This window comes from Camelus bactrianus, chromosome 14 (genome assembly GCF_048773025.1).
Source record: "Camelus bactrianus isolate YW-2024 breed Bactrian camel chromosome 14, ASM4877302v1, whole genome shotgun sequence".
Classification (NCBI taxonomy): domain Eukaryota; kingdom Metazoa; phylum Chordata; class Mammalia; order Artiodactyla; family Camelidae; genus Camelus; species Camelus bactrianus.
This window is the reverse complement of record NC_133552.1, coordinates 57,405,286-57,420,518: the sequence shown is the minus strand read 5'-3', so window position 1 is coordinate 57,420,518 and position 15,233 is coordinate 57,405,286. Positions and strand designations below refer to the sequence as shown.

Below are 15,233 nucleotides of genomic sequence, written 5' to 3'. Positions count from 1 at the left end.
CAAAAGCAAACAGCTAAATGGAATGCCATTTCTCTTGTAAACACTATTCACAACAAATCATTCAGAATGGTTTCCCATTATGATCAGAGAACGTTCTGAATGGCTGTCTTTCATAGCCTTCATTTCACCAAATTTGATGATAAATTTTTTTCAGCCTTATAATCCTATCAACCACATTTATTGAAAATTGACTCTCTGTTTACTGCTTTCTAGGCACACATTGTTAAAGTAAGACTGTTTATTCGGGTGCATGGACCAGTTAAGAGGCCTTCCATGCAAAAATATCATTCTGGGGAGCAGACATAGGCAGGTGTCTATTGATAAAAACATTCTAGTTCACTAAAGCCAGACTTTCAAAGTCATGACCCACAAGGAAGAAAGAATTCAGATAGACAGGAAAATAGATAGATTAAAAAAAATAAATAGATACACAGAGATAAATAACAGTATTTGGCAGGAGTTCAAGTTCTATGGATTCCAATTCCATTACCTACCTAATTTGTCTGGAGTGAATCAATGAAATGACTTTCATAGTTGAAGTGGTTTCCACTGACATAATTTACAGCTTTTCCCCCAGAGAAGTCGCTTTTATTAAAACAAAAAGATATGAAAGTCATGTCTTCTTTGTTTAAATGGCATCAAGATGGACCAGTGAAGACACTAGAGTTGTCTGCGTTCATGATGAATAACTGGAGTTCAGTCTAGGCAGATAACTGTTAATATCTTTCTACGCCACCTTCTTTCTGTTCTTCACAGTCTGACAATCCTCAGAGCGACTGCTTGGCATCCATGTTCCCACTCACGAATGGGTACTTGGAAAGGGGTGCGAATGGTGCTTTAGAAAAGGGGACCACGCTAAAAAAAACAGCCTGGAGCCCTTTTCTCAAGACACTTTATTATCAAAATGTATTTTTATGTCCATTTTAGAGCTTTGCCCTTCCATGCCTACTTGGTATCATTTAGCACAAGATGGAAAATGGAAAGGGAATGGTCAAATCCATGAACAAATCCAGTAAGGCTGATAAACCACTGAGGGTAGCTCAGAGATGGAAAGAATCACAGGTGAACAATGGTAAAGTCTCCCCCTACTTTAACCTCTTTCATTAAAAACATCTTACACGCATGCGCACACATAGCCTAGAGCTGAAGAAACAGTACGTTCTTGACAACGGTGGGACCCTTGAACATCCCTCCTTTATGAAACCTCCAAACCGAGTCCCCAGAGGTAATCACCATCTGATGTTTGTGTTTATCATCTTAAAGTTTTCTTCAGTTTTATCACATATCTTTTAATTCCTCAATGACGTATTGCTTAGTTTTGCATTTTTTAAACTTTATATACATGATATGTGTTCTGTGGTTATTTGACTTTTTTTTTTTGCTCAAAATGAGGTTTCTGTGATTCATCTACATGTGGCTATTGTGCACTTATTTTTAACGCTCCATAGGGTTTCATGGTGTAACGAGATCACCATTTATGCAGATGGGACATTGGTGACATTGCTACTTTTTATGTTATTGTAAACAATGCTGGTATGAATCCTTCACAATTATTTGTACACATGTGAAACGGTTCCTCCAGAGTAGAGTTGTAGTTTAAGATATGCCTGTTTTCAATAGCACAGGTATTTTTAAACAGTTACCTACAATTAACTTGCTCCATCCAAAGCCTAGAAAAAGAAAATGTTTGTATCTATAAGATGGCAAGAATAAGTTTTTTAAAATACTTATGTTGACATCTACAAATTAGTCCTCCACTTTTCTGGTAGGGAAAATTCCCCAAATGTTGTATCAAAACATTTGTGTCAAACTGCTGTGTTTTGCCAAAGAGATAAAATTTCCAGTCAAAACAATTAATTAGAAGCTATTAATGATGCCTTTCTAGATTTAAGAAGCCACTGTAAGAGAAGGGAGAAAATGAAGGAAAAAAAAATAATTCCCCAAATCAAGATGTAGGAGATAAGGCAGTTTGTGGATCTCCATTTGGGAATTTTGCCTTGAATTCCTGAACTCTTCTGCAATCATTTCACAAACTCCAAACCACTCCATTAACTGACCACAGGGAAACCTCCGATTAATGAAGGGCTAAACTTTAAACACCATTCTTTCTTCTCCTCTTAATATATTTAGTCTTGTAATGTTTTATTCATATAACAACAAAAAAATTGGGTGGTGATGATTTTCAGCACCTAAATAGTACTAGTAGATCCGTATCTGGCTTAGTCAGCTACAGACCATCTGGTAATCATTAGGTGAGACAGTTCATTGGGAAAATACTTAAATCCCTGAGTCATAAATTATTTGAGAAAAATTACTCAGCTTGTTTTAAGCCATAGCTGTATATCCACATATCCATATTCATCTCTATTTATTTATCTCCATATATAGCCAGCCAGCCAGCCAGCCAGCCAGCCAGCCATATACTGATTAGGGCTAAAGAAATTCAGGTCAGACAAGCCACTATCTACATAGAACACTAAACATTCATGGTTACATGACCACAAACTATATCAGGAACCTATAGCAGCTGCTCTGGAAATGAAAGTTGGTCGTGAAGAAACTGGGATAAGAAAGATCTCATTGTCCAGAGTACATGTCACCTCACATTTGGTCAAAAATTAAAGGTTATACTCTACTGTGATGGTTGGTCCATGGCAACCTTCACCATGAAGAGGAGCACGTTAGATTTTGGTAGGCAAAGACCTCAGATGGAGACAGTCAGGGGAAGACAAAGGGGAGGAGCCTTTCAGGGCAGTTGTTAATGGCACCCTCTGAGAAACAGGATGGAGGGTCAGTGGAAACCACTCCTGTGATCTTTTAGATGCTTTGATAGAAAATACTCTCTTACCTTACGGAGACCTCCCCAGACCAAAATATATGTATCTAAACATTATCCACACTCAGGCAGCATCTATATAAACAATCAGGAACGCTGTACAGATCAATCTATGCCCTGAATTTCTCATGTTTCTCAAAAGCTGGCTGTTTCATTCTTCAATAAAAGCAAAGGCTTCAATTTGAAGTCACTGTGACTAAACTTTTCTTTAAAAACAACATCAATCCCTCAAGAATATATGGAGTATATATTTATTTTTTAACATTTATCTATATTTTACAGATGATCGTATTTCCTGTTCCTATTCCACTTGGCCAATTCCTTACTAATCCAATTTTGGGGTTATATTTCCTTTGGTATCTAGAGCACTGCTGATTTAAAAAAAAAATGTTTTAACATCAAAGTTATAGGCCCTTTATATTATTAAATCCCTTGTGATTATGCTCCTTTGAGTTTTCTTCCAAATAATCTTTGTTTATGCTCAAGTAAATGTTTTAAGAATTGACAATTAAAAAATGGGTTGCTATGAATTTTTCAAATAGTGCCATAAAGAAACATTTTTAACGGTATATGCATCTTTATACCAAGATGTAAATAATGAGGAGATCAAAGTGGAGAAAAAAGAAACATGGTAGGGTAGTACCAATAGTTATAAAAAAATATACAGCTCTTGGGCACAACCCTGCAATAAGAAGGTAATGTTTGGCAATAATCTTTGTACAAACATGACCTTCTTTGGGTGACATGATACCAGAGTCCTGTTATCAATTGTTTTAACTTTACATTTTAAAGGAATCATCTTTCAGTCTGCTTGTTGGACTGCCCTCATAAATGGGCAAGCCCATCTCCTAAGAGCAGTTGAGTGTCAAGGAAGAATTTAAACAAAGGCATATATCCTCTACACAGGAAATAGTCAATGTTTTAAAACAGCAGTGGAAAAAGAGCCCTTGCTTTAAAGGTTTGGAGACATCCTCAAGGAAAGGCACAGATGTGTTCTGGTGATTTATCTTTCTCATAAGCCCAATGCAACACACAGCATTGGATTACAAAGATAACGGAGAACAAAAGGAATTCTCTGCCAGAGTCTACACTTTGTATTCATTAGTTCCCCTAATCCAGTTCTACAGGTGGCAGCTAAGGGCTCCGCTTTCACTATTAAGGAATTTGGCCACTTTGACAAGGGTGATAAAAAAGAAGAGATGCCAGGTGCTGGTGTTCTGAGCAACAACTTGTCTCCACTTGCAGGTGCCATGAAGACTGTCACCTTGTGACTTCCTAGAGGATTATAACCTCTGGATGGACTGTTTCATGGGTATTTATCATCCTTAAAACTAATCAGAAATGCCAAGTGGTCATGGTTACAAGACACCTGTTTTCGCGCGTTTCCTGATAAAAGCTTCTCTGCTGAATTGCTGATAAATATTGACATTATGTTTCAAGCCACATGGAATGGCTTGAAATCTTGGTTTCTCTCACACAAAGAATTAAGCTTTGACATTCAGCTGACTTCTCTAAAAGCAAGGAACACTGTGAAAACTTTGACCTCAATTTTTTTTTTTTAAACATTTGTTTTAAAACCAGAGAAAAAGAGAAAGATCAATTAGAAAGATAGTAGATTTTCACTTACCTTGGAAACTCGATTTGCAACTTCTCTCCCCACGGTCAGCCCCTGGACGAATGTCCGTGCAGCAATGAAGGCGCGGGTCACCTGAATTTTCAACTTTCGGGGGACATCTCCAAATGGCTTCAGCTGGTCTGTGTATTTGCTCACACATTCCAGGTAGTCCTCGCTGAAGTGATACTGTGGGTTGATCAGCTGAAACATCCGTTCCAGGAGGCGAGCCCAGAAGTCGTTGAGCATCTCCTCCAGATTCACGTTGCCCCCCGTGTAGTATCTTTTCAGCTCTGTGAAGAGGTCCTGGAACACTTCCGAATTTTGCATGTATAACATTCCATAGGTCCGTACAAACATATCATTTAGTGACTTTTCTGCATTCTCCAGGAGCTCTCGGAAAAATTCTGCAAATAAAGCAAGAATGCAGTCATAAAATAGTAAGAATTAGAAGTCCAAAACACTGACTTACCTTAAAAATAACTGCTTCTAATGGTCATTTTCCCAGAAAAAAAAAAGTCCCCTGTGATTAAAGTATCAATGAATCTTATTGAGGATAACAATATTTTAAAATGAGATTTGATCTAGAATCTATGAAATTCTCTAAGTCAAAGAAAACAAAAGATCACGTGATTTCCATTTGCAAGAACATCCATTCACATTAGGAATTTACCATTTAAAACTCCTTCCAAGAAGCTCAATTCTTATTCCATTTATCGTAAATTTTAGAAAATTCTATGATTTCATATAAACTTAAATCAGAATACGTGGCAAAGTACTGTCGTTAACATAATAATAAATGCAGAACTGATAAAAACATTTGCTCCAGCCTATTTACAAACCTATTCTACCACTGCATTCAATTAAATTGCTTTTATTTGGAAAAGCTCATAAATGAGATATTCAAATTAATGTAATATTTGGACTCTTTGTAGTTGCTATATATAGCAATCAATTATCAGTGTTCAGAGATTCATAAAGCAATTAAATTCACTTAATACCAAAGCTATAATAGACATAATTTGGGCTGCCATAATGAGTCAGAAAGTTATGAAGTACCATGCATTACCATTATAAATAAAAACTATCATTTTATAGAACTTGTATAAAATATAGGCATTTGGGCTTTCTGGTTAAGAGATCTAATGAAAAAAAAAAAGTCTGCCAAGAAATGACCTCTTCCATCCTGCAACATCACTTGGGTGTTTCTGGGAATAGTTACAGTAGGCAAAAAGTTGGATGAAAAAAAGTCACTGGGCACGGTAGGACTCACTGACCTTCATATTAGTCTCCCTCAAGAGATAGCTCATGTGTGTATGATACATATCCATGTGTAGAAACGAGCCTGGCTAGAGCAAGCTGAAGTTTTATCCCATTTGGGGATTTGGAGAATGTAACTGGGGGTGGGAAAAGGCCAAGGGTAGATCATGCTTCTGAGTCTGTAAATCCAAGTTGCCAACAACAGCGTGATTCTGCTTTACCTCCCATAGTTCCCTTTTACTTCGGGAAGCTCCGTCTCCTCAAGGAATCCCAGTAGGAATAAAATAAAAACCTCTTCTTAGTTCTAGAACCCTGGGGGGATTTTTTGCTGACACAGAGAAGAGAAAAAGCAATGAATCTCTGCATAGATTCCATGGAAGCTACACCGAATTTCTTCTTTATCAGAAGCTGCCTGAAGAAGCACTTGATTTAGCTACTTCCGTACTGACCAATACAGCACTGAACTGTTAGAGCAGGCAGAGAGCTAGACAGGCACAGAGAGAGGGGGCCACAGGCCAAATGGCAGTAACTGGGCAAAAAGGAGGGGCCTGGGCCAAATACAGGAAATCGTATGTCAGGTAAACAACAGGGGTCCTTGGGCAGACGGAGGAAAGCAGGAACCTGGGGACTGATAAGAGATCACGCATTTTGGGGTGACAGGTGGCCTGAAGGCTGACAAAGAAAGGTAGGAAAAGGCAGTAATTTCTAGTCCAAATGTATCTTTTTGCTCATTAAGACCTCATTACAATAAAATTAGCCTTGCAGATCAGAATTACTCGTCATGAACCAACACCGTGACACTTCTGATCCAGACTAAATAAAGACAAAAATCCCTCCTACCCTCGGGAAGGCGGAGTTGGGATGAAAATCAGGGAATACAACCCCAAACTCTTCCCTCCCCAGTGAATATTCTACCCACTCATCTCTACACACTATGTAGCCAACTTGCCGCAGAAACACGGGGCAGCCGCTCACCTAAGCCTGCCTGTTCTCTCCTTGTTAGCATACTGTCTACCCCTCAGACAATCCTCACTTTACTTTCTTGACCTCTGCGTCTGGTCTGTGAATTCTGTGACAAGACCCTAATTGCCAACAGCAGAACCACTGTCTTGATAAGTAAGTTGTGTCTATAATGATAATTACTTAATACTTGTTTGCAAATAAAACCAATATGCTAAAGCTTAAAAAGGACTGTGTTCAATGTTTATCTCTTACCATGAAAGAATACTTTTTTTCCTTAAATATAGAAATTATTTTGATACAATGGCAGCAAAAACTAAGGAATCTGAAAGTCACAGCTAATAACCCCTGTATGATCTTGTTCAAGGCACCAAATATTTCTCATTTTAACTTTTCCCAAATGTAAAATCAGGCTAGATATTATGAAGTCTCCTTAATCTTCAAGAATCTATTAAGGAAAATCAATGTTGAAGCAGATAGGGCAAAATGTTCAAAACTGTCGAAGTGTCAATTAATCAAAATATTTATATATGCTATGTGTCACTGTTATTTGTGACTTTATGAAATCAGAAACATTTCAGAATTTTTCAGAAATGTACTAGTCACTAAAATTGCCCTAACATGGAAACTATATTAAATTATTAATCCTAACACAAAGTATAAAAATATCATAGTAAAACCTTTCAGTTTTGAAACCAAGACTGCAAATAGCTTGGACTTGTTCATCTAGGTGCAGGGTGAAAGGTTTCATAGATTAGTGAAAGAAACTATGAAAGAATAGAAAAATCACTGAATTGAAAAATATTCATATAATGAGACTGGAAAGTAGATACTCATCATGAGCTCAGAACAGCCTATTCATTTATCTTCTTTTTGAGGTCAATTATTTTGTTGGACTCAGAAATTAAAGCTTAATTTATTGAATACAGAGTATGCCTTCACTGCTGAATAGTCAGTAATCAATAGTGCGGTCTGGATTTCCAAGAGCTGGGGGAAAAAAAAAAAAAGAAAGAAAGAAAGAAAGGAAAAAAAGGAAAAAAACCTTCTGGTCCTCATTGCTCTCCAAAGACCTGAGGTATGAATGCTTCTCTGTAGGAATGAAAATTTTATTTCTTTTTCTTTTACTGAAGGTAGAATTCCTAGGCTTTTCTTCTCCTGAACAGGATAATATGAAATATTGGGCTTATGACCATTTTGCAGCTGAATGGTTAAAATTAGATTGTCTGTTTACTATGTCTTGTGGTTTGTTTCCTTCTGCTTAAATTAGTATTCCTAATTGAATATTGAAACTAAGTTATCAAGTTGCCACAGAGCTGAAGAAACATTTTATTAGATTCCAGGCTTAAATTTGTGTCTAAGGGTGCATCATTGTCTCAAAAGTTTGCTCTTAGCTTCACTGGTCCTCAAAAGTCAAGTTATTATTCCTTGCTCAGAATCATTATATGGTTTAGTGATCTTACAGTCAAAGTTAATATTTGGTATTGAAGGATGCTAATGCATCAGGCAATTATGACAAATGTTGCTACCTTAAGGTACATTGATCTTAGATCTTATGAAAGATGGGAATCGGAGGTACTGAGGCAAAACTAATGTCCTCTCCAAAATAAGTATACTCATTTCATTTTTAGCATGCCCATAGACTTAAACTTCCACCTTTTGAAGGGTGACTCTTCGAACAAAGTATTTTATGCTTGGATGAAAATTGTGTCTCAGCAAACCAAACAAGATGGAGATTTGGAAGACAGTTATCAGACCCATTTTGCTGATGAAGTATTATGCCCAAACAGGATAGAGAACAAAATTGAAGAGCCATATAAGGAAAAACAATCTGAATCTCACCCTTTGTTTAATCGGAGACGGCAAAGCTCACACTGGATAAAGCCTTCAGTCAACAAAAATTCTCATCGGCAAAAAACAGTTTGGCGGATAAAAAGGTTTTTTTTTTTTTTCCTTTTCTTCCCCAATCACTAAATATACATCAAAGGTGACTGCTTAGGGCTCAGTTACACTTCATAGATGCACAAAAGAACTTTTTCCAGCCAGCATTAGCCTCTGGGAGGATTTTATTCATCTAGAGGGGAGGTCTGGATGGTAACAGCTGTTTGCTGCGGGGCAGATGCCCCAAGTGGGAGAACAGTCTTGTAGATAAAAACCACCACTGTTCCAAAAGCAAACAGAAAGTCTGTGCGTGCACTGATGGCTTGGAGAGGCCTCTTAAGGGGCAAAAATCAACTCCTCGGAGCCAAAAGTTGCCCTAAAGATATCTGAGAAAGGCTTCCGATGAGGCCTCCAAGTGAATGGATCAAAATGAAAGGTGCACAGAGGGCCAAAGGGAGGGGCAAACAAGAGAAAGACTAGAGGCACCCTAGGAATTTGCAGTGCGTAGGAAACAGCAAAAGCTTGGCCCAGTGAAGCTGCAAATGTCTCATTAATACTACCACAGGGGGATGGGCCCGGGAGACTGGGTCAAGCACTGTTTAGCACTTACCTAGAAACTGGAGCATTTTCCTATTTTATGCTCATGCTCTGCAAAACACTTCTTATTGAAGGCTCATTTAAAATGAGTGCTTCAGGATGGTGGTGTAAACCCACGTCATCACAGAACCCAGGGAATGAAAACTTTGGCCCCGCATCAGTGGAGACTGGATCTGCACACGGTTACAGAGAGCACCTGGCCCCCCAGGGGAAAGAGGTCTACTGCATTGCTTTCCCTAAACCCACGCATTTGTGCTGAGTGTATTTCTCTCCTAATTGCTTTCTTTCCACCCTCCTCTCACAAAAGCATGCTAAATCAGTTCAGTCAGCTCAGAACCCAAGCTCTGGCTAAGGAAAAACCTTAAGTTGCTGACATGGAGGGTAAATGACTCAGAAAGCTGATATCCTATAAGGGCTGTGATTCACAGACACAATAAAGCTACTGCCCTGGCCCCACCTGTGCCCTTTTCAAGATTAAGAGGAGAGTCCTTGGTTCCGTACACATCTGTCAGCTCTCAAGTACACCTTTTGAGATGACTTCCCCTTTAACCGTCTCATTACTCACATCATAACCTGATATGAACACCAGGGAAACGCTGAGCTAATGAGAAACACCGATGGAGGCAGAACCACAGCGCCATTTACTGGCTTACGTTTGACTTTGAGGGCTAGAACACTTGGTCCCTAAATGGCCCATCTCTTCCCACTCCCCAGAGAGTGAGACTCTAGAAGAAGACTGGAGCTGCTCAGAGAGTCCTTGCCACATGAAGTGTCACCCTTGGCAGGTCAGAGCTCTTGCGGAAGTGACAGTTGGATGCCCGGGCCCTACGTGAAGTGTCTCAGCACTGCTGACATTTTGAGCTGCCTTGTGAGATGATAAATAGCACCCCTGACTTCCACCTACTGGATGCTAACAGCACATCCTTCCCCGAGCAGTGACGTCAAAAATGTCTCCTGACATTATCAGATGTCCCCCAGGGGGACAAAATCACGCTCAGCCTATCCTCTGAGAGTCACCCTTCTACTGATAAATTCCAGAAGCCTAGAAATAGACCATCAAAACCTTCTGAGAAAGGGCCAGCCCATTTCTAGACCTCATGAGCCCCACAATTCATTTATGAGATAAATCTGAGAAGCTGTGCTTTAAATGAAAGGAGCTGAAATACACATTATGTTCACAGGTAAGATTGTTGGTGACCAACACTATCAATCCATGTACAGTGCCTGTCACAGGGTAAGGCCTTAAAACGTGGTGACTGGTGAGGGAATAGATGGTGAACACGAGCTCCCAGTGAACTGCACCCTGGCTCCATCCAGACTGGGCTCCTCTTAGACAGTGAAGACTCTGCGGCCCCACCTTAGAGACAGAGAGATGCTATAACCACATCCTGGAGCAGACATGTCCTCCCATCATCCTCCAAACTCTTCTACATTTACACATATATAAACATTCAACCCTCCCAGGTTCCAAGCTCATGCGCATCTACACATAAAATGCCCTGTGGCCTCTGCTCAAAAACACGGTGATGATCAAGACTCTCTACCAGACCCTCACTTTCTCCCAGGACAACTCTGCCTGTCCTGAGCCATGCTCTGCTTGGTTTCATTACTGCCTTTCCTGCTGCTGGCCCTGGACCTCAGACCCCACGATCTCACCAAACTGACTGCATTCACGTTATCTGCATACTTCATTTAAGCGATGCCTAGCACGCTACATTTGAGTTAACTCCTAAACTACTCTGAGTCTCCCACATTGCAGTAAAGCCTTCTTCCATTTAATAGCTAATCAAATAAATTCAATTTGGAACTTTGTTGTTTTCAGTAAACAAAGCTATGCCATGTTTTATTTCTTCATTATCCGGCTTAACCAATTATATAAGGGAAAGAGAAAAACTATTTTGAATAGATATTGTTATGGAAACGACAGGCCAGTCAAGAAACAAGCACCACTCGGAGGGTTGGAGTACTCAGATGTATTACGCCGGCGGGCTCAGAGGGGCTTCTGCTCCAAAGCTCTGAGCACCTTCAAGATGTGCACATGAGGTTTTATAAGGTAAAGTACAAGCTTGGGGTATTCGGCCAATAGGCATGGAACAGCTTTAGCAGCATCATCATCACAAAAGTGGAGGCGGGGAGGCAGCAAACCAACATTCCAAAGCCAGATATGTATCTTTGAAAATCCAGCTGGCTAGCAAAAACACATAAACAGCAAACCAACACTAATTAGCTTAGATTTACAAGTTAGTCTAGCAGAACTCAGATCAGTATTCCAATACTTAGATTTGTGAGTTATCTTGTTAGACCAGCCCAGCCTCTCCTTCACATTCCTAGACTTATGAGTTATCTTGTCAGACCAGCCCGGTTTTTCCTTCACAATATCTGTCGACTGACATAAATGCACAGCCTAAAAGTTGAGGGTTATGTTTTATTTGGCGGACATTTCTGAGGACTCGAACCCCTTCGAGCCCGGGATGACAGCCTCTCAGATGGCTCTGAGGGACTGCTCCTAAGAGGTAGGGGAGGAGCTAGGGTATATATAGGAGCTTTACAACAAAGACCAGGTAGCTGGAACAATAAAAGAGTACTTGTTAACTAAAGGAAGCCAGGCATCTCAAGTTAAAGAATGTAGTGCTTTTCTATGTATGGGAGGAAGCAAACAGTTGGCTCATTGAATTCATTCCTTTGACAAGCACCTAGCTATCTAGGGCCATCCTGTCCTTTCTTATTCTGAGTCCCCTCTGGGTGCACCACTGTGAGTGGCTGCAGAGGCTGCGCTGCAGGCTTGTCTTCACTGGGGGGTGGCGGCAGCCGCTGATGACTTGATGGCTTCAGCATTCTTTATTTACTGATACGGTTTGCAGTATTTTTCGTTTACATATCCTGTTATATCATCTTCATAGTTTTTCTTAAACATCAGTTGCATTTTTGTGTAAGAAACAAACCCTCAGTATGTATTTTTTGAAAATTATGAGGTTGAAATTAAATAAAATTATTTTCCAAATAACAAGTTACTCTAAAAGGGAGAAATCAGAATCTGTAATTATTGTGAGATGACGTTGCTGTAGGCAAAAATTCGTTTGTGATTTGCCACTTCTTTGTTTCTTAATTCATACTTTCTCTTGCTCTGTGTGTGTGTATGTTTTCATAGATTATGTTTATTATATTATAATAAGCATTATGATTTACTCAGTCGATTCGTCCCAGGAGTTAATAGAAGTCTATATAATTTCAAAGTGAGCTAATAGTAGTAATCTACAAATTTCCTGTTTGAGGGATTATTGTAACCAAATTTCTGTCACTTAGGTAAGCTCTCCCCACTCCCAACAACACTGATTTTAAAACACAACCAACTGATTTAAACTGGCACAGAATATCTTCCTAATTTCCATGTCTCTGACACATTTTTGGAGGAGTCAAGACACCAAACCTTAAATGAAGACAATAAATAAATTTCAAACAATGAATGATGGTAATTTCAAACATAACTAGATAGGACCTAAGGCATCCTGCACAGTGTCAGACACCATGTTATGGATTTTACATGTATTTATGCAAGTCAGATATTCGTATATCTAGTTGGCAGATGAGGAAACTGATCCAGAAATGTTAAGCGAGTTGCCCTAGACCTCGGAACTGGCATGAAACGCAGAGCTCAAACCACCGTCCACAAGAATGAGTTCTAAGAAACAACAGGACAGCAGGGCGGCTTTCTGGTTTATTCTAAAGTCCAATTTTCACACTGTGATTTGAATAATTAATAAAAAGTGTAATAAACTCCTAGGACACCAGGTGAAACTATATTGAAATATAAATTACAAGATGCATTCTAAAATCGAATCTGAATTATTTGTTAAAAATAATTTTTATGTGTGGTTATTTTTTCCTCTAATACTGATCAGTTGTAGGTAAGGGAGACTGAAGCCCACGCGCAAATCCCTAAGGTTGGTATATCTTCCTCAAGGGGTGGCACCCACAGAGTCACAGTGTATAAAAAACGGTGGTTGGCACATAAAAGGATGCTAAAAATATCTGACTTCAAATATGCCTCATTTTATAATAAATATACACATATTGTAGATATTATCCTACAATAACATGTACATATTATCAACACACATATAGTAAATATATTCAAATATACACTTAAACAATTAAATAAAATCAAACAAAATAAAAACCAACGACAAAGAATATGCAACAGAGATCTTATGTGATTCAAAATGCCTCAAATATTTTATATCTAGTCCTCTACAGAGAAATTTTGCCAATCCCTGGCAGAGGTTCAAAATCCTAAGTGAAATGTTTGAAGATAAATTAATTCAACAAAATGTATTATGCCTTTAAATTCTTATAAGTAGGAAGACAATTTAATTATTAGCCTGTTATCTCTAAGTAGTAGAATAAAAGTTCCTTTCCTCTGTTATTTTATCTTATGTGTTAAAATGTTCTCTGACAATTTTGTGGCTCATTTATCTCTTCATATTCCCCTGCGAGGGAACTAAAATCCAAAAGTAAATTCTTAAATCACCTAAATGATTTTGAGGATTTAGGTGACTTCAGTGATTTGAAAGTAGACATCCCTAAATTTTTCTAAGATTGTGGTCTAATGAGTCCCTGGAGATTTCCATAAGGAGAAAAATCTTACAGTAAACTTGGCATATAAAATGGTATAAAAATGAAAAAGGAAAAGAAAAAGTAACACTCTACTCTGATACTAGGTTAAGGTAAAAAAAATACATAATTTAGTTTTTTTCCTTCTATTCATGATAATTAATGAAAATGGAAATTTAAACTATCTTTAACATCTTACAAGATCCTATAACAAAATACAATGCTCATGATAAATCTAGGATAATTATTTTCAGAAAATAATAAATACATCAGCTGATAAAAAAAACTATAATACATAACAAGAATTGCTCACTATAGTAATCTAAAGGTTATTTTCATTATATTATTCCCATTGTGTGTTGGAAACTCTCATAAATTAGATCTAAATAAACAGGAACATAAGAGTCCTGGGGGAATACTCCGAACCAATTAAGAAAACAAGAAGGATACAGTAAAAGCATTTTTAAACGCAATATCCAGCTCAGTTGGACAACTGGACATTACCATTTTATATCCTTTCAAGGTGTCTAGTCTAATTGACTAGACTTTTCCATGATGACATTTTTAATGAAAAGTCATCAGTTCACATTCATGAGTGTTTCTTAAAAATAATCAATATCTTGCAACAAAGTCCTTTAACCTAGTACTATGAAGGTAAAGTCAGCTGAAGAGACCCAATGCCAGGAGATTTTTCAGAATCAGTGTGTAATTCAGCTGCAAAAGGAAAAGTTTCCAGGAAGCAGCACTCTCTGGTGGGTTGATACAGGGAGATACGAAGCAATAAAGCAGTTTACAGAAACTGTTGATTTGAATTCACATTTCACAAGGTTAAACTTTTTCTATACTTACTGATCCCTTACACATTAGATTGATAAATGTCTTATTTCTTGGTAGGTTATTTCTCCCAAAGATCTCTTTTCAAGTAAGAAAGACTGATTAGGCCATTTATGTTCACAAGGTGGTAGAGATAAACTATTCATTCTGAGAGCCATGAATTAAGTTTGAAATTTGCTGACGGTTGCTGCTAAAAGCAAACAAGTGTCCTGAGCCTGCAGAAGGTATCCGAATCTCCCCCAAGCCGTGCACATGAAGTTAAAAGCTGGGATGCTTTCTGGCTCACCTCCATCACTGCACAGCTCCTTAGCTTTGGTCTACAGACAACGTCCTCTAGTCCTTGCTCACGATCCTCCTTCCATTTCTTTTTTTGTCCAGATGACACTGCCCACAGCATGGGATGCCTGTTTAACCCATTAGATACCTAAAATCTAGACTTTGAAGTCATTTCCAACATTTTGTTTTCCTCAACTGGAAAAAGCAATTGAGTTTCCGAATTTGTATAGTGTATTTCTCTGTTCACAAATCCAGTTCTCTGTTCTTTACTTCTTCTCCCAACTACTTGTTGGGCCAGAGGGTAGGAAAAAAACCCCTTCAATACCAAACCACCGAGGATGAACTCTGGGAAGTGGGGCCAAAGCTGGT

The 15,233-nt window shown here is 38.5% G+C and overlaps 1 protein-coding gene across 1 annotated transcript in view; it reads right to left on the bottom strand.

Moving 5' to 3' along the window:
* The window catches only part of GPC6 (glypican 6), a 998,187-nt gene that overhangs the window by 491,214 nt on the left and 491,740 nt on the right, over positions 1–15,233 (bottom strand). Inside the window, exon 3 of the mRNA XM_074378417.1 lies at positions 4,464–4,855. Coding sequence (XP_074234518.1) covers positions 4,464–4,855 — 392 coding nt within the window. The remainder of the gene's footprint in view (positions 1–4,463; positions 4,856–15,233) is intronic.